Below are 18094 nucleotides of genomic sequence, written 5' to 3'. Positions count from 1 at the left end.
AACTTCTGCGTAGTGGATCAGCTGAGCTTGAGACAGTGCGGAGGAGCGATGCAATATGGGCGAAGTTGGTCGAGGCTCGGCCCGAACAAGGTGTGGGTCAGGTATGCGCGCCGGGGTCTTGTAGGCAATGGTAATGCTCAGAAAGGCGAGCTGATGCTTCCGTCGGCAAGACGATAGAGGAGCGGACCTGGCTGGAAGATCAGAGGGCTATGGGATGCGCTTGAGATTTGCTGAATGCGTGCGCAAAAGGGCGATGAGGAATATGTGGGTTCTATCGAAGCACGGTGGAACGCAGCCTGTCGAAGCACCTGTGATGACGAGTCGGCAATGCTTTCGGCTTTGCTGCGGCGAGATGCGATTGATACTAAGTTGGATCCGGAGCGAGGATGAGCTTGAGATTGAGCAAGATCCCGCGGATCCTGCGCTTTGTTCTGCGTTGGTCGGCGCTGTGGACGTGAAGCGTTGCAAGTCGGTGAACGTGAGGTGACCGTCGGTCAGCTTCGTTCTGTTCGCTTCGGCACGACGGGGTGTTGATGCCGTTGGCGGGATGATCTCAAGTCGGTCGAAATGGAGAAGCGCAGCAATTTGAAAGTTTGCTCTTCTGCATTCCAAGCGTCGAGCTTGTTCTACGAAACGTCTACAGTGTTGGTGCTTCGGTATCCACCGGCGTTCGGATCCGCAATGCAAGGTCACCTTGCGACAATTCGGTAGGTCCGGACGTGCGAATGTATGTGTCGGATGAGGTGAAGATAGACAAGAAGACTATGGTCGTGAAATGGTAGAGAAAGAGAAGTTATCCTTGCCAAGGGAGAGAGACTGAGCAGTCGGAGAAGCCGAATCGGATGAGCGTGCGAGCGAGCGACTTGACACGAGTCAAAGCGCAGTCGCGGATGTCGGAGGAATCTCTGTGTGTGTGCTCGAAGAGTGTGTGACTGTGAGTGTCACTGTGACTGTGCTGCTTTTCTGCAGCTGCACCTCACGCATCTCATTCACTCACATCCACACTCACACTCGCACACTCAGGAAAATCACATTTCTCCAATTCCACGCTTCACTTGGCTCCAATTTTCAGGTCAAGTCAGGCCAGGCACAAGGCGGCGGCGTAGGCGCCGATCGAATGACAGGCTTACAAAAAGGGCGTGCCTATGGCTCTTCACAATGGTCTCACAGTTCCCTGTCTACGGTAACTTAGCGTGTTGGCGACCCCACTTGGTCTGTTCATGGTTGCCTCAGTGTACCTTTTCAACCCGCCAATCAACACGCAGGTACTGCAGCTGTTTGCTGTCCCTGCTTTGCTCTGTCGTTTTTGGCAATCCAGGGCTGGGCTTTGTTTGACGTTTGGTTTGTATGTGTGTGCAATGAGGTTGAGCAGAATTTGCAATTGCAACTGCGAATGCAAGAATTGCAGGTCAAACTTGTCTGTGGTATCGCAAATCGTGGAAATCGGCTGGCTGGTCAAGATCGAACGCAGATCTACATTCTGCCGCATTCAAGCAGCGACTGATCTTCTTCGCATGCCGTGTGCCTCGCTTTGCGGAGATCAATCTGTTCTCATTCATGCAAAGTTAGCTGGGATCTCACCTGCATCCCGTCCCGATCTCTTGAAATGCTCTCGCATACGGTTGGCACCCTTGCCCATGCAATGCCGCAGATCCTAAATTAGTCAACGCATTCAGTCATCGGACGTTGAGCCATGTGTGCAACGCAGCTACCGACAGATCCGAATCACTTGAGTGTCTAACGCTTGATCGGCTTGAGTGAGACCTTTTTGAACTTGTTTCTGTCCTCGACGTCCTAGCCGAAGCAATGCTGGCAAATGGACTTGCCGGTGACCGGTCCTGACCAACGGTGACCATGCTCGGAGTGCGTTGAGTAGTATCGAGCCGGCAAATCTTCTCCTGGAAGAGATCGCTTCGGATATCCCGGCCCGAATTTGATCTCCATGTCCAGTCCTTGGCACAAGACGAAGCACCTTGTTAGACTCGTCCTACATACAAGGAATACGCTTCAACCTAGGCTGAGCTGTCTCATGTGACACGGAAGAACGAATCCAGCAGCAAGCTTGCAGCAGAAAGTCGTACACGCAAACCTTTCTTGACATCAACGCCACGCGACTGCACGGCAATGGCGCTCCGAGGAGACTCTTCTTGCCCTGTCCCAACTTCATGGTTCGGGCAGACAAGTCGCATGTCGCTGACCAGCCACCGATTCCGTTCGTTGTCGTTTGTTCTACTCCCCTCGTCGATCACGACTTTGGCTGAGCTTACAAAGAGGCTTTGACATTTAAGGCTTTTCCGACCACCGCCCGAGCTTTTTGGGCGCGTCGTGCTAAAGAGGACGATCCAGCACCACCCTGAAAATGATTGGGCAGAACAGATTTCGAACTGAGATCGGGCAAAGTCGATCTGGTCAAACATCGGGCAGTGCCGATACGAGAGAGGGTTCGGGTACAACTACGTCCCACTCGTTGTTGCACATTGTCATTAGGTAGGAAGCACCTACACTTGGGTATGTGCCACACGCTTGTATATATACTTAGCAGGGAGTTCGAGGCTCCCGCCACATCCTTTTCTCATGTCAATCTAGTATAGTGTTTTTGCTCCTTATCTCGAACACCGTACTGAGACTGATATCTCCCGATTTCTATCGCCAAGTGTCATCGTTATTTTAACACGTCGACGGGTAAAAAGCCTTTGCCGCGGATGATCATGACAATACTTGCAAGGGTCGTCAACCCTTCTACATCCGTGCTGACCAACTCAAGGCCGAGAAGTCAAGATGTAAGAGTCGGAGTTGTGCGAATAAGGGTTGTAAGACGCATTGCGGTCTGATACTGTACACTCTGTTCCTGCAAACAGCGGCGTAAGCAGCGAGTCGAACAGCAGACCATATTCTGGGTCCGCCAAAATTCGGAAGCCGGAGACATCATCATAAAGAAAGATGAGGAGGACGCGATAAATGCCTGATCTAGCACTCGCTGGTGCCGATGATCAACGATCGGCGATAGCCGGAGCACAGTACTGCTGCTATTTCAGGGCAGAAACACTTATACTCATTGACTGATCGGACATGGTGAGAGCTTAGAACCATCAGCTCGATATGTATATACATCTGGGTGGCATATGCCAAATGTGGGTGTATCCTTCTTAATGACGAAGTCTGACAACGAGCGGGTAGGTTGTACCCGATCTCTAGTGAGATCGGCTCTGTCCGATTTCTGATCAGATCGACCTTGCCCGATCTCTTTCGTATCCGCTTATGTCAACCAACATCATCATATTGGATCGTTATCTTCAGTACATCACTCCCTGTTTACGCATCGAAACGATCTACTGTTGCCAGCTCGGCGGTGTTCGGTCATACAAATTAAGACCACGTTGCATGATGCCGTGAACTCTCCTACTTGATACAAACTTTCGTCGATCGCCTACAGCCGAGGTCTTCACGTAAAGCGTCTTGCAGAATCGGACATCGTCGGACTGCAACGTTCCTGGACCGTGAATTCAGGGACTTGTTGATGGTCCCCATCGCAACGAGCCTGCAAGGTGGATTGGCGAGATTGTATGGGAAGGCTACGAGAAGCATGCTTGCATCGCCGGTACAAGTCGCCGAAGAGAAGCGACCTTTTGTGGCTTTTGCAATGACAGCAACGCTTCTCAGAAGTTAGGTACAGGTTCATGCCTAATGACGTCAGTAGCTCATGAGGTCAACCTCACGCTTTGGCAAATCAGAACGAAGCACGATTTCAGTCTAAACGCGGAAATCGAATTAAGCATCGAAAATCCGCTGCTGAAGAAATTCTCCGAAAAGAAACAACCCGAAGCATTTTGCTTCACGCTACAGTATGAGGATTTGCCTTGGCTCCCTCAAATTGGCCGTTAAGCAGACCGAAGTGCTTGGTAAGACGCTGGAGCGAACAAATGCAAAGCAATCCCACTCGGCACAAGCTTTCCGGTCAAGTCAAGCGAATGCTCTACCCTCTCTCGTCTACTGTAACTGTTCCTGAGATTCGCTGCGTGGGCATGATCCTTTTGGAGAGGGATGCTTTTTCCTCTCATCGGTCAAAAGCGAGAGTTAGGTTCCTTAGAAGCCCACGGGCTCCACCTGTCAGACCTTCGTGCTCAATCTCAAGCTTCAAAGTCTGTTGTGAGAACAAAGAAGAAGCCAAATAACCTTGATCACGCCAGCACTGCACGCAGTAGGTTTTCGTGGGGTCAAGGCGCAGAGGCTTGCGCAGAAACCAAGCAGATTTGGCCTTGACAAAGGTGCGGAGACGAGGCTCCGGCTCAAGCTTCTCCGCCGCTTATGAACCTAATACTTGTTAAAGTAGGGCTTGTCAGAACAATCACAATAAGGCGTGTAGCACTAGTCGTGCGTCTTGTATCGCAAAAGCCGAGGAAAGCCAGGCATGGTCAACGAACGCAAAGGGAAAAGAGGTTCAATCGCCCACCAAATCCTCTCTTCCCAAAGAAGGGTCACAGGATCACTGCCAAGCCTACGATTGAGACGAAATGTGGAGCGGGATAGCCGAACGTCGAAATCAGCCAAGGCCCAAGCCTTCCGCAAATAAGCAACTCTCTGACTGCCATGCACTGCATGCTGGAACGGAGAATTTCTCTTCAAATTTTCCGAGCTCCGCTGTTGTGATCGTGCAGCTTCTCAGCGGAAAAAGACAGAGAGAGGAGAGAGGAGAGAGGAGAGAGGAGAGAGGAAGAGGAAGAGGCAAAAACAGAGCAATCAGCACATTCATCATCGCAAATCTGCTTGGCAAGGCAGGACAAATCAAAAAGTGAAATCGTCAGAACAAAAGTGACGACAGCAGTTGCATGGCTGCATTTTCGTTGCATCTTGCTGCACTCCTTCCTGTCGTGTGCTTGCACAAGGCAGCAGAATAAGGTCAAGAAAGCCCCTCCACAGCCTCGTCTCCATGCGCCCACGGGGGCCCTCATGGTTCCTTTCCTTTCCTCTCCAAGCTGCCGAAGCGAGGAGATTTTTGTGCTTTGCTTTTGCCTGACCCGAAGACCGACAAGACAGCCAACTCGGGTTCGCAGTGACTGGCTTCAGCCGTGGGCTGGTCGCATGGGCATTGTCGGCACTGCCGACACAGGGCCCCCACCGGAATCGCAGCGATGACGCTCGAAATTTCCATGTCTGCTTCGAGCGTTGATAAAACCCACATCCCGCCAAACGTCAGGTGACGCTCCTTCCCTTAGGTTCCCTAGATCTGAACTCCATCACTTGCTAGCTTTTGTCCACTCCTCCACCACCTAGGTCGACTCCTTCCTATCATACAAGAGTTCACCTGCTTTTATTTGCTTCGGGACGTCCTCCATATCAGAGCTTCGGCATTTCCGACTGGTGACTAACACCAATCGTCACTCTAGACAAACGAGACACCAGCTCCCCTCGTTCACACACACACACACACCAACAACATGGCCTTCCAGATTCGAGGGACGCCAATTGGCGCCCTCACTCTATTCATCGCAATGCTTGCCTCTATGGGTGGTTTCCTTTTCGGCTGGGGTAAGTCTTCTACTTCCAATCAAGCACTCTTCGCTGATCTCGCATTCGCTGACACCTGCTTGTGCGATTCTTGAACCCTCCTATGTTGATACAGACACTGGTCAGATCTCCGGTCTCCTCGAAATGGAGGATTTCCGTGCCCGCTTCGCTACCGTTGACTCTCCCGGCTCTGTTGGAGGAAAGACCTGGAATCCATGGATCGAGGGCGTCGTCGTTTCGCTTCTCAGTGTCGGTACTGCCATTGGCGTTCTCATTGGTGCTCCCCTTGCTGATAAGCTCGGACGACGTCGGGCCATGGTTGTCGAGTGCATCGTTTTCGACATTGGCGTCATCATCCAGGTCACTTCCTTCACCGCTTGGTACCAGGTCGCCATCGGCCGCTTGGTCACCGGATTGGGAGTTGGAGCCTTGTCAGCTGCAGTTCCGCTCTACCAATCCGAGACAGTGCCCCGACAGGTTCGTGGTGCGCTCGTTGGTACCTACCAGCTCTTTATCACCTTGGGTATTCTCTTAGCTTACTGCACAAACATTGGCACCCGAGGCTATGGAAACTCTGGTCAATGGCGTGTTCCCATCGCCCTCGGCATCTTCTTCTCCTCGATCCTTGCTGTCGGCATTCTCTTCTGCCCCGAATCGCCCCGATGGCTTGCTGCTCGTGGCCGCAACGAAGAGGCTTACAGATCGTGCGCTGCCGTTCGTGGTGCCGAGTATGGCGATGGCAACCCTTGGGTTGAGGCCGAGTACCGTGAGATCATCGCCGTTGTCAAGGCTGACGAGAGCCTGCAGGAAGCTGGCTGGATCGACTGCTTCAACCCCCGCAACAAGACTCTCTACCGTACCCTCCTCGGTATGACTCTCCAGGCTGGTCAGCAATTCACCGGCGCCAACTATTTTTTCTATTTCGGTACTGCCATCTTCAGGTCCGTTGGTCTCAGCGACTCGTTCGTAACTCAGATCATTCTCGGTGCTGTCAACTTTGGATGCACTTTCCTCGGTCTCTACATTCTCGAACGATTCGGACGTAGGTGGCCTCTCATTATCGGTGCTGCTTGGCAATCGTTCTGGCTTTTCGTCTTCGCCATTGCCGGTGTTGTCGGTGGTCCTCGCCCCGAAGAGATCTCAGAGGGTGTCGGCAAGCTCCTCATTGTCTCAGCCTGTCTCTTCATTCTCGGATACGCTTCCACCTGGGCTCCCGGTATCTGGATTTGGATCGGTGAGAGTTTCAGCTACCGCACTCGTGCCAAGCAGGCTTCGCTTTCCACCCTTGCCAACTGGATCTCCAACTTCCTCATCTCGTACTTCTCTTCGCCCATCGCCAACACCATCTACTTCTCCTACGGTTTCGTCTTTGCTGGCTGCAACTTGGCCAACTGCCTTATTGCTTTCTTCTTCGTCTACGAGTCGTCTGACTTGACACTCGAAGACGTTGACGCCATGTACAACGACCCCAACTGCAAGGCATGGCACTCGACCAAGTGGGTCCCTGCTGGTTACACCTCGCGAGACCAGATCAAGAAGAAGGATGACACTCAGGCTACCGAGGTCGGCGAATGGAGCAACTCTCCTTCGGCTCTCCCCGGCGAGCAGGAGAAGAACAAGACCAACCCTCTTCAGGTTGCCTAGATCTCTCTTGGTTTATTCGTTTGAACGCATAGCATGACTTCGTATATTACAACCATACCCTTACGAAGGTGCTGTTCACTCTGAACCCTTCGTTTCATCGCGCACCCTTGCTTGTATTGCTCACAGGAAATTGCTAGCGCTTGATCGTAGACTCCTCACAACTTAGCATTACATCTCAATGAACTGACATATCAATCTTGCGTCCCTGATCAAGAAGAATACCATTCAGACTAGCAGAAGTGTGTCAAAGAATGAATCGGTACGTGTGTTCAGAGCATGCCTCCGAAGTGAGCACTGTGCAATGATCGTTGTTATAGTAAGCGCTCAAAGCAGAACCGTTCAAGTGAGGCCTGGCTCGAAAATACCGGAACTCGGCACGTCTTTTTTAGCCCAGCGCGCAACTTGGAAAGCGCTCTGTTCATTTCTCTTGCTTGCCACTTCTTGACCCTCCTTCTCCTTCACCCCGACCTCATCAACCTCCCATATACCGCCCATCATGTCTTTTTTCGGCCTCGGAGGAGGCTCTTCACCCCCCGCGAACAACTCTGCCATCAGCTCGGCTCAGATCGAAGCAGCCACTGCCGAACTCGAGATGGTCACCGACGTTTTCAACCGTCTCGTCTCCTCCTGCCACGCAAAGTGCATCTCCGCAAGATACGCTGAACCCGACCTCAACAAGGGCGAAAGTATCTGCATTGACCGGTAAGTCCTTCATTGCTCCGCTCCCAGAATCAGCCTATAGGAGTCTCGCACCTTAGCTCACAAACCAACTTGCTCGTTGTGGGTCGACTACAGATGTGTAAGCAAGTTCTTCGCTGTCAACGGAAAGGTCAACGAGCTCATGCAGTCCATGGGTCAGGCTGCTCAGGGCGGTGCTCCTGGCGGAGGAGGATCTTTCTTCGGATAGTCGGGTCATGACACACAAAAGCAACACAGCAGTAATACGATTCATTTGTTAAAACCAAACAGTATAACCGAACCACGGCAGTCGCATGTATGTACGCGCAAGCGAAAAACTTTCTAAAACGACGAAGTAGAGCAGGAAGGCTTCGTGAAGCAAGACATGCGGAGGACCGGAAATCAGATCAGCAACCGCCACGTCGCTCCCAGTACCGCAAGAGCCAGGCACTGCTGAACGGTTCGCCATTATGTCCCATGTGAGGGAACCAGCGAAGCCAGGCTCCTGGACCATGCTCGGTGAGGATGCGCTGATCATCTATTTCCAGCGTAAGGGATATGGGTTGGAGGCGAAGTCGTAGACAAGTCAGTGAATGAGGGTCAGCAACGCTTCCATCTCGCTGCACGTTTTGGCCGCTACACGTTGACACTTACCGATTGGGAAGATCGTGTCTTCCTCTCCATTGACCGCAAGGACAAACGCGCCGTCTTGGTCGAGGAGGCCTGATGCGAATGACGGAAGCGAGACTGGTGTCAGCATGGCTGCAAAGCAATCCTTCAGGTCTCGTGTCCGGAACTCACCTTGATGAAGGAGCGAAAATTGCTCAACGTTTTTCTTGAAGGACTCTGGATCAGGGTAACCGAAGGCCTGTCCTAGAGCGCGTTGCAAGCTTGCAGGATAAGCTTGGTTCTCGGCCGCCTCGAGCCAGCTATATAGTCAAAAGTTGGAAGCATGGAAGTATGGTGAGAATGGTGTCAGCCAGCTGATCTAGTCGCGCTTCGCCTGCCAAAAGTGATGGCTGTCGACTTACGCTCTAGTGAACGTGTAGTGGCTCGCCGTTCCTTGGCTCACCGCTCTTCGCACCCTGTCCTTTTCAACGCGAGAAGCTCGCAGTGCCCAGTAGGAGCCAGTGGAGATGCCCCAGAAGCTGATGCAGTTGGCGTTGAACTCTTCGGGCCGAGCTTTGATCCAGTCTAAGATGCTGGACCAATACTCTTGTTTGGCCTGCGGCTCGCGTCCTGTAATGGGAGAATCGGCAGTGCCGGGCATTGGCACAACAACCACAGTGTAGCCGAGAGACACCAGAGCAGAGACCTGTTCGAAGGTGAAAGTGTAGTAATGGTCGAGGCCCGAGATGATGACCACGACGGACTGTGGTCCTTCAGAGTCCTTTGCGCGGAAGACACGGAGCGAGATGGCTGCTTTAGTCAGATGAAAGGTGTCAGTTCTGTTGTGCAAGGGAGAAATATAGCAAGCACAGAACTTGGAACTCACCGGAGTTTTGCTCATCCCCAGCCTCGTTCGGATCTTGTTGCTCGCTCTGACTGTCCTCGTCAACTTGTTTTTCTGTACCGTTCACTCTGCTCTTGTCGTCTTCCTCGTCGCCATCACGGCGATTCAAGTGCGTGTTGCCGCCGTCGCCTCCAGCCAGAGGCGAGGTGGAATCCTCGAAATAGTCGACCGAATCCATCAAACTGTTGCAGTGTGTGTGTGTGAGAGAGAGAGGTCAATTAGGCTTACACAGGCTGTCAACCGTGTCGGATGCTGCAGACTTACTCGAGTGACCGCTTGAACACTTTCTTGTCCATCGACCAGGCAAACAGCTTGGCCTTAGAGCGGCTGGTTTTCTCGTGCACCCAAGGGAAATAGGCGAGCTTGAAGAGATTGGCAGCTCTCCTGCACAGCGAATGAATGGAAATGGTCAACTTTCTTCTTTGTGTCACCAGGTGCTGGAAAGGTGCTAAGTGGACCCTACCTGTAGTAAGTGATGGCCTGCCGGACTCCCGAATTGTCGGTCGTGTTGATGCGAAAGTCGTCGGCAATGTGGGCGAGCGTCATGCCTGTGTAGATGAAGTGCTCAGCCCATTGGTCGTCGCCAATCTCTTTGACTGTCTTGTCTGGGTAAAGGGCTTGAAGCTTCTGGAAGACCGGTTCGAAATCGCTTTCCTCAGCGTATGCATCCACCGGCCATGCTTTGCGCTGCAGCTGTATTACCAGAAATCAAGCAGATTTGAAGAGAGCGAGTTAATTCCCAGCCCTCGCTCTTGTTTTAGGAGGGCCTTTGCCAGTTAGCGTCTAGGAGGATGAAGAGATACTCACGGCAACCTTCAAGAAGGTGCTGTACCAAGCAGAGATCGACTTGTGGTATGGATAGGGCGAGGTATCGTTCATAGCGGGCTGCCCAAAGGTGATGAAGACATCGCTGGAGGGATCAATGTTGTCGTTTGTGTCTGCGCTGTTGCAGCTAGACAGGATCAACAGCGAAATCAAGCCAATACGAAGCACTGCCTTGAGGCACTTCATTGTGCCGACCACTGCCACTCGAAGCGTTGGCAGCTCTTTGATGGATCAGTGTCGAGAAAGGGAGGGCGCTGCGAAGAGGTAAAAACTCTTAAGATGGGTGAAGCAGACTCTATGAAGCTCAGCAAGCGGCTCACCGTTCGAGGTTTATGTATGCGATGCCCAAGCTACGAAGAGATGAACTCTCTCAGACATTCAACGGGCGACACCTGGATGCCAGGCCAAATCCCTTCTCGCTGAATGCACTGTTGAAGTCCGGCTGTGCGCAGAGAAGCGCAAGCTCAAAAGCAAAGCTGCGAGGCGAGACATAGTGGCTTTCGGCATGCTTCCGAAAAGCAAATGTGCAGCAGATGAAGAGGAGTGGACAAAGGATGCCAAAGCCTCTCTCCATCGCGGCTGATATAGCCTCTCTGAGTGCCATTGCCAAGTCGAGAGTGGCATGAGCAGATTGCACTCACAGTCTTGGCTAAGCTCTCACAATTTCTCCACTTGCAAATGTAGGTCTGGGAAAATCTGAGCGTCGGCTAAAAAGAAGGTTCGAGGTGGAAAGCGTTCCGACGAGCGCGGCTTCAAGTTCCTCTTGGACGTTGCATCCTGACCCTCTTCTCCAACATCACAGTCACTTTCGGCACGCCCGATAACACACTTGCCACCAGCGCACTGGCTCGTTCAATCAAAATTGATTCCGATCAGACGCATCTCGGTTACAAGGAAACAGTTGCCGCAATGCCGTCCACGCCAGAACCAGCGCCAGCACCGAAAAGAGACGAGCGCAAAGCATGTTGGTCGCATCGAGATCGTTACTTTGCCTGCTTGACACAGAAGGGCGTCACCGTACCGCCTGGAACTGATATGAGCGATGGCAGAGGACCCGTCGGCAAGGCCGCAAAGGAAGAGCAGGAAAGATTGGAAAGGGAGAAGAAGGTGACCGCAGAGAAAGTACGCAAGCAAGATCCTTGCCTCGAGGAAAGGCAAGGCTACGAGACAAATTGCGCAAGAAGCTGGGTAAGCTCGAGCTCAAGACACGGTGGACGTTCCGAATGATGACCAAACAACTGACCTCCTTCTATTACACCGCCTCTGCTCATGATTTGTTTCTGACTAGGTCGACTACTTCAACAAACGACGAGTCCTGGAAGAACGCCAGAAGATGATGTACGCACAGGCCGAGTCAGATCGATCAAAACGCTAGATGATGCGACATTCCAAACGCCACACATTCGTGGATCAGCAAATCATCCGGCTTTCCCGATCATGCGACTCAGACCAAGTGGCGTGCCGAACTCTCATCGGACTCACCAGCAGCTTTGCTTGTCCAGCTGTCTTCGGCACGCCTCAAGGTCAGTGCTATTACCACTGTTGCCGATCGATGCCTACATTCAGGCTTGGCGACCAGAGATCACACACCATTGGCGATGCTCGCAAGCACATCTCAGCTTCAAAGTCGATTCTCAACACCTTTCTTTTACAGCACTTTTTCTTGTACACTATGTTGCTTAATTGACATTGCCAACAACCAGAACAAAACATGCTCCATGCTTACTGAGGTTCCGGAAAAGCGATGCATGGTGCACGTTCACCAGTCGATGGAGCGAGTCTCTCAGTCTGTGTGCTCAAACTTGATCAAGTAGGAGTGGTGCGAGAAATTCGGAAGTCGGGCGATTGCTTGAGGTGGACAAGATTTTTCAGGAGAGTTGCTTCTCCAACACCGCACTACGGGAAACTGCAGAGTCGTGCTTAGGACGCGCGCTTCTGCTTCAGTATGCAATCTTGAATCTCTGGGTCGAACTCAGCGACATCTGCTCATCCGACAGTTCTGTCATCGTGTCACTACATACCATCACGAGCTCCATCTTCACCTTCATCCCGAGTCAAGCGAGAGATGACCTGCGTTTGCTAATCTCGCTCAGCAACCGTACGCGCTCGAAGCGGGTTTTCCGGCCATCACTGCTGCCATCCACCAAACACCAGTTCTTGTGTAGTTTCTCGCAGACTCGCATCATCCGACAATATGCCATCTCGGAATCGCTCTCCAGATAGTCGCTCCGGCAGTGAGAGCGACCCATCAAGATCACCCTCGCCAGAACCTGGCGCAGCTCTGAAACGAAAGAGATGCACCAGCCGTTCACTGTCAACAGTGGCCAGCTCCTCTTCTCCTTCTCTCTCGCGGTCCAGATCACCACCGCCAAGGTCCAGAAGGAGAAAGTCCAGCAGAGATCGCTCACCCCCATTCAGCAGCGGCGAGGACAAGGTCAGCAGAAGGAAGGCCGCTCGCGCACGTGACGCGTTGGAAGAGGAGGCAAAGGCAAACGAGGTTGCAGCCAAGGGTGAAGCGCTGCGCTCAACTTTGGCTCAACTTTCGGCTACAAAGGCCGGAGGCGCTTACATTCCACCAGCTCGCCTGAAGGCACTGATGGCGGAGGCTGCCGCTGCAGATCCTGGCAGTGTAGAGTATCAACGTATGAGTTGGGACGCCCTCAACAAAAGCATTACCGGTCTCGTCAACAAGGTTGCGGCGGAAAACATCAAGAGCATTGTGCCAGAGCTCTTCGGAGGAGCCAATCTCATTCGTGGTCGAGGTCTCTATTGTCGCTCCATCATGCGAGCACAAGCACTGTCTCTCTCCTTCACACCCGTCTTTGCCGCGCTCACAGCCATCGTCAACACCAAGCTTCCCATGATCGGCGAGCTGCTTGTCATCCGCCTCGTATCACAATTCCGACGCTCATTCAAACGCAACGACAAGACAGTTTGCAATTCGACAGCCATGTTCATTGCACATCTCGTCAACCAAAGGGTAGTGCACGAAGTGTTGGCTCTTGAAATCCTCGTTCTCTTACTGGACAAGCCAACGGACGACAGTGTCGAAATCGCCGTGGGATTTATGCGCGAGGTCGGCGCCTTTCTTGCTGAAGAGGTTCCGAAGGCCAACAACAGCATCTTTGACCGCTTTCGAGCCGTGCTTTACGAAGGCGAGATCAGTAAGCGTGTGCAGTATATGATCGAAGTTCTTTCACAAGTGCGTCGCGACAGTTTCAAAGACAACCCGCACATCCCGGAGGCACTTGACCTGGTGGAAGAGGATGATCAGATCACACACAGAGTCAGCCTGGACGACCACTTGAACGTTGAGGAAGGGCTCAACGTCTTCAAGAAAGACCCTGACTTCATCGAAAACGAGGAGCGATACCGCTCCATCAAAGCCGAGATCCTCGGGGAAGACGAGGATAGTGACGACAGTGGTTCAGATGCTGATAGCGAGTCTGGCTCTAGCACAGACGATAGCGAAGATGGCGGCGAGGATGATGCGCAACGCCAACTCGAGATCCACGACAGAACCGAGACCAACCTCATCAACCTTCGAAGGACCATCTACCTCACTATCATGTCATCTCTCGACTTCGAGGAGAGTGTTCACAAACTCCTGAAGCTTGAAATCCCCGATGGGCAGGATATCGAGCTGTGCAATATGATCGTCGAGTGCTGCTCGCAAGAGCGAACTTATAGCAAGTTCTACGGCAATATGGGAGAGCGCTTCTGCAAACTCCACCGCAAGTGGTCAGATAACTTCGAGCAAAGTTTCCGCAATTACTACGATACCATTCACCGGTACGAAACCAACCGCCTCCGCAATATCGCTCGCTTCTTCGGCCATCTCTTCTCCACTGATAGCATCAGCTGGGCATCGCTCTCGGTCGTGCATATGAATGAGGAGGATACCACCAGTAGCTCGAGAATCTTTGTCAAGATCCTGTTCCAAGAGATGCAGCAACAGCTCGGCCTCAAGGTGCTTGCAGAACGTTTCAAGGAGCCCAGTCTTCAGGAAGCCTGGCAAGGCCTCTTCCCCAAAGACAACCCCAAAAGCACGCGTTTCTCGGTCAACTACTTCACCTCGATCGGCTTGGGTATTCTCACCGAGGACATGCGAGAGCATCTCAAGAACGCACCCAAGATCTTGCTCGCCCAGAGGCAGGCAGCATTGGCAGCGAGAGGATCAGATGACAGTGATACCGACTCTTCCAGTGTTCTGAGCAGTAGCTCGGGCTCCCGCAGTCGCAGCTCCTACTCGTCACGGTCTCGCTCATCGCGCTCCTACTCGTCTCGGTCGTATTCCTCGCGCTCGCGTTCGCGCTCACGGTCTCGCTCTCGCTCTCGCTCATACTCGACTGATTCTTACTCGAGTCGATCTTACTCGTCAAGAAGTCGAAGCTACAGTCGCAGCCCAAGCCCGAGGCGACGTCGTAGGAGAAGCAGGACACGTTCGGCCTCCTACTCCTCATATTCGTCCAGGTCGCGTTCAAGAACCAGATCTGACTCGCGGTCCGTCTCGCCGCGACGTCGTCCACTCTCGCATTCGCGCTCCTTGTCGCGTTCGCCTTCGCGCTCACCTTCTAGATCTCGCTCCCCGTATGCTTATAAAGGGCGCGGGAGGCGCTCTCGTTCTCGATCAGAGGACGCAAAGCCTCGTCGTGCTCGTCGGTCCCCATCCAGGTCGGTCTATTCCACTTCTGAATCGGATAGATCCAGATCGCGTTCCCCATCCCCGGTGCGACGACGTCAACGATCACCTTCGTATTCCCGATCGCCATCTCCGCAGCCGCGAAAGTGAAATATGAAGATGAGTCTTCTTTTCGCTTAGCAGGGCTGTAACTCCTCGTCTGCGCTCGTTCAATCATTCGACAATGCAAGCCATCGTACCACCTAAATCATTGATCAGATTACCGAGACTCTCAAGTGTATGCAGATGAGAACCGACGTGTTGTGAACAAGAGCCCACGTCTTATCACCAGTTTCAACAAGCACAGGTTGTCGCAGCGATACTGCATCCTCGCACAGTACACTAGACCTTCGAGCATTAAGTTACAAGTAGAGTACAAAGGAGAGCAAGTCGGGTATGTATGGCCCATATTTGTCAGACGAAACAGTACGGAGCTATCGATTGTGAGTTCGAAACTCAGCGGAAGGAGGCGATTGGCATGGTGAGATCCGGCTCGTCTTCAAGGAAAGATCTGGCCCACGCAAAAAGCTCTGGATCGTTGGCGTTGAACGCCCATTGCGGATGACCAGGCTCGATGCCGGGCGCGGCCGTGTGCTGAAACTTGTCCACAGAAGAAACAGGTATGGGTGTCGCTATCCCTGGCGGATTTGGGAAGTGCGACGATGGCGTGGTGGGTCCAGGTGCGACGGACTGGATGAGATGCGGGCTAGCGGAAATGCGTGGGAAAAGGCCCGTCTCGGAGCCAGGAGTAGCAGTGTAGATGGTGCGGGGTGAGCTGAGAGGATGAGACAAGTTCGAGAGACCTCGTTGGAGCGAAGGCGGCTGAGCTCGACCCATATGTCGATCACGATCAGAGCCAGGTATGGGAGCCAGCGCTGGGTCGTTGGACGGCGTGCCAGAACTGGGATGCGGCGCTCCAGTAGTGCGATGCGGATGACCATTTGTGTACGCACTTCGGTGACCATGGTTGTCATGGGCTGAGTTTGAGCCGGCTCCAGCCGCGTGCGATCGACCTGATCCATCGGCTGCACGTTCAGCAGATGACGCCGACGGGCTCGCTTGGTTTGCATGGTTCGCCTGATGTGTATTCTCCATGTCTAGAAGACGATCGATGTACCTGGCGTACGACAGGCTGGAGCCGTTCTGATGCGGCGTCCAGTTTCCGCCTTTACGCAGGTACTCGGAGACGCGCGTGACAAGCTTGATGATCCTGTTCGAGTTGATGAACGAGTAGGTGGGGGAGAGCTTGGTAAGTTTGAGCGCGATGACGACGGCATAGGTGGCAGTAACGCAGATCGAATTGTAGGAGTGAGCAAGGCGCTGAGGCGAAGTGCGGTCGAGGAAGTTTTCGAGATACTGCATCGATACCGAATGCAGGTCTGAAACGATACGTGTCGTCATGGAAGGCGGAAGTGTCGGCCACTGCAGGGGCAATGAAAGCAGCTGCATACGTGCATAGCAGATGTAGAGAGAGCCCAGTTCGAATCGAAGCGGACGAGGATGGCTGCCTGTCTGGGATGGGATGACGACCCAACGCTCTTCCCAAGATGACAAGTCGCGCTGGCAGCGATCCAAAAAATGTCGAATCCACGAGCTGTCGATGTCCGATGACTGTGATGACTGACTTTTCCCGTTTGTGGAAGCAAGGTGAGCGGTTGGTGCGGCACGGCTGCTGAGTAGGCGGAAAAGCTCTTTGTTCTGCGCCAATTGGGAACGGAGTTCTATCAGAGCAACGAACACGACATCAGTATGCAGCGCCTCTGGGTGGAGATGCCAGCCCCGTGAAGACTCGACGATGGGGTCCTTGGACAACAACGAGACACGACCCGTGTACTGAGAGGACGATGCTTCATGAAGCCAAACGTGCATCCAGGCTCGTTCACGGTTGCGCAGATGTAAGACCTCGTGCTGTTTGGCAGCGTCGCTAGCTGAAGCTGCGCCGTCTTGAGAAGTAGCGGTGTCGATTGAGCCATCTGTATGGTTGGCCGGCTGGAGCGTGTGGTTCTGCTGTGATGTACTGAGCGCTCTCGAGTGCATGTCGAGGTCGGTTGCGACGCGGATGGCGTGGCCTAGCAAGGTCCATGAACGATCCTCCGAAGGATTCTGCGCGGGGCGAAGGTAGGCTGCAAGCATGAGAAAGCCTTGAACAATCTCGACAGAACGCAGATTCTGGCAATAGATGGCGGGTAGAAGGATATTGTCGATATGCGCTTTGAGGTCATTCATGATTCGAGAGGTAGCGGGGAAGTCAGAGACAGTGGCTGCCAGCCAGCACATGGTTGTGAAGAGTAAGCAGGAGTGCGAACGGATGTACTGGTAGGTATGGATGCGTGGGTCGAAGAAGGAGAGAAGCGGTTCTAGCTTGCTCATAAAGGTATCAAACAGAACTTTGCTTGTTTCTTGGTCCATGATGCCTGCCAGAACGGGATCCCATTCGCCGCGAACATCCGGACGGACTATGTGAAGATTGGACAGGAGCTGTGCTGACTTGCCGTAGAATGCATTGCTGAACAGTGTTGTTGGCGATTCCTGGGGCAAGTCAGGTTTGTCTTGCGGCAGTTCGTTGAACTCCTCCATTGCTGTGAGTGCAGGCTTCTTGTCAGGATCGCCGGTGAGACTGGCCTCTTGTTGGAAGCGAGCTAGTTTAGCTTTCGCCTTCTTGAGGCGCTGGTACTCGGGGCGGATGCAAGAGAGTCCGTGGTCGAGGCATCGTTTGCACTGTTCAGGACCGTGCGAGATGCACTTGACTTTGCTGTTGCGACAAGCGACACATGCCAAGGTCTTGGAAGGATATGGATGGCCGGCGTTGGTGGTGGAGGAGCTAGCGGCCGGATGCGAGTCCGAGTGACCGTCGTTCGAACAGGTCGGCGAATGTTTGACTTTGGGCGCCTTCATGATCAAAGGATGCTGAAACGAGGAGCTGGCATGTATGAGAGCGAGCAGGTGGCGTTGTGATGGCTCTCTGGCAGGTCGTTTCGGCCTTGTGCCTCTGGAAGCTTGCACTGAAGGAGATGAAGATCCGGCAGCGTTCGGCCGTAAGGGTTTGGCCAGCCGACGAAAGTGGGTGCTGGCCGAATAACCCGAGTTTCGTTGTCCAGAGACGCCGGGATGGAATGGGAGCCGACTGAGACGAGGAAGCGAAGAATCAAGGCTGCCCGGTGCTCGTGGTAGTGGTGGGTATAGGGGATGACGGTATGGGATGACGGTAAGGGATGACGGTAAGGGATGATGTAGGCCTCGCCTCAGGA

At 53.2% G+C, this 18094-nt stretch overlaps 6 protein-coding genes across 6 annotated transcripts; 4 read left to right on the top strand and 2 right to left on the bottom strand.

Moving 5' to 3' along the window:
- Positions 1-5435: 5435 nt before the first annotated feature.
- Positions 5436-7149, top strand: UHO2_03027 (putative HXT5 - Hexose transporter; the record flags this gene model as incomplete). Its single annotated transcript, XM_041557943.1, has 2 exons — positions 5436-5526; positions 5621-7149. The coding sequence occupies 2 exons, from the start codon at positions 5436-5438 to the stop codon at positions 7147-7149; spliced, it is 1620 nt and encodes a 539-aa protein (XP_041413877.1).
- Positions 7150-7645: 496 nt separating this feature from the next.
- UHO2_03026 (putative MRS11 - subunit of the Tim22-complex) lies at positions 7646-8056 on the top strand (the record flags this gene model as incomplete). Its single annotated transcript, XM_041557942.1, has 2 exons — positions 7646-7851; positions 7945-8056. 2 exons carry the CDS (start codon positions 7646-7648, stop codon positions 8054-8056), a joined length of 318 nt encoding a protein of 105 aa, XP_041413876.1.
- Positions 8057-8234: 178 nt separating this feature from the next.
- UHO2_03025 (uncharacterized protein) lies at positions 8235-10351 on the bottom strand (the record flags this gene model as incomplete). The annotated part of the gene is made up of 8 exons (XM_041557941.1): positions 8235-8365; positions 8482-8550; positions 8629-8756; positions 8859-9249; positions 9323-9522; positions 9605-9724; positions 9804-10033; positions 10148-10351. 8 exons carry the CDS (start codon positions 10349-10351, stop codon positions 8235-8237), a joined length of 1473 nt encoding a protein of 490 aa, XP_041413875.1.
- Positions 10352-11074: 723 nt separating this feature from the next.
- Positions 11075-11540, top strand: UHO2_03024 (uncharacterized protein; the record flags this gene model as incomplete). The annotated part of the gene is made up of 2 exons (XM_041557940.1): positions 11075-11353; positions 11454-11540. 2 exons carry the CDS (start codon positions 11075-11077, stop codon positions 11538-11540), a joined length of 366 nt encoding a protein of 121 aa, XP_041413874.1.
- Positions 11541-12359: 819 nt separating this feature from the next.
- On the top strand, positions 12360-14957 carry UHO2_03023 (putative Pre-mRNA splicing factor cwc22; the record flags this gene model as incomplete). Its single annotated transcript, XM_041557939.1, has 1 exon — positions 12360-14957. One exon carries the CDS (start codon positions 12360-12362, stop codon positions 14955-14957), a length of 2598 nt encoding a protein of 865 aa, XP_041413873.1.
- Positions 14958-15302: 345 nt separating this feature from the next.
- Positions 15303-17741, bottom strand: UHO2_03022 (uncharacterized protein; the record flags this gene model as incomplete). Its single annotated transcript, XM_041557938.1, has 1 exon — positions 15303-17741. The coding sequence occupies one exon, from the start codon at positions 17739-17741 to the stop codon at positions 15303-15305; it is 2439 nt and encodes an 812-aa protein (XP_041413872.1).
- Between the last annotated feature and the right edge of the window lie 353 nt (positions 17742-18094).

This window comes from Ustilago hordei, assembly GCF_900519145.1.
Source record: "Ustilago hordei strain Uho2 genome assembly, contig: UHO2_contig_05, whole genome shotgun sequence".
Taxonomy (NCBI): domain Eukaryota; kingdom Fungi; phylum Basidiomycota; class Ustilaginomycetes; order Ustilaginales; family Ustilaginaceae; genus Ustilago; species Ustilago hordei.
The sequence above is the reverse complement of the archived record's forward strand: the minus strand, read 5'-3'. Positions and strand labels throughout refer to the sequence as shown.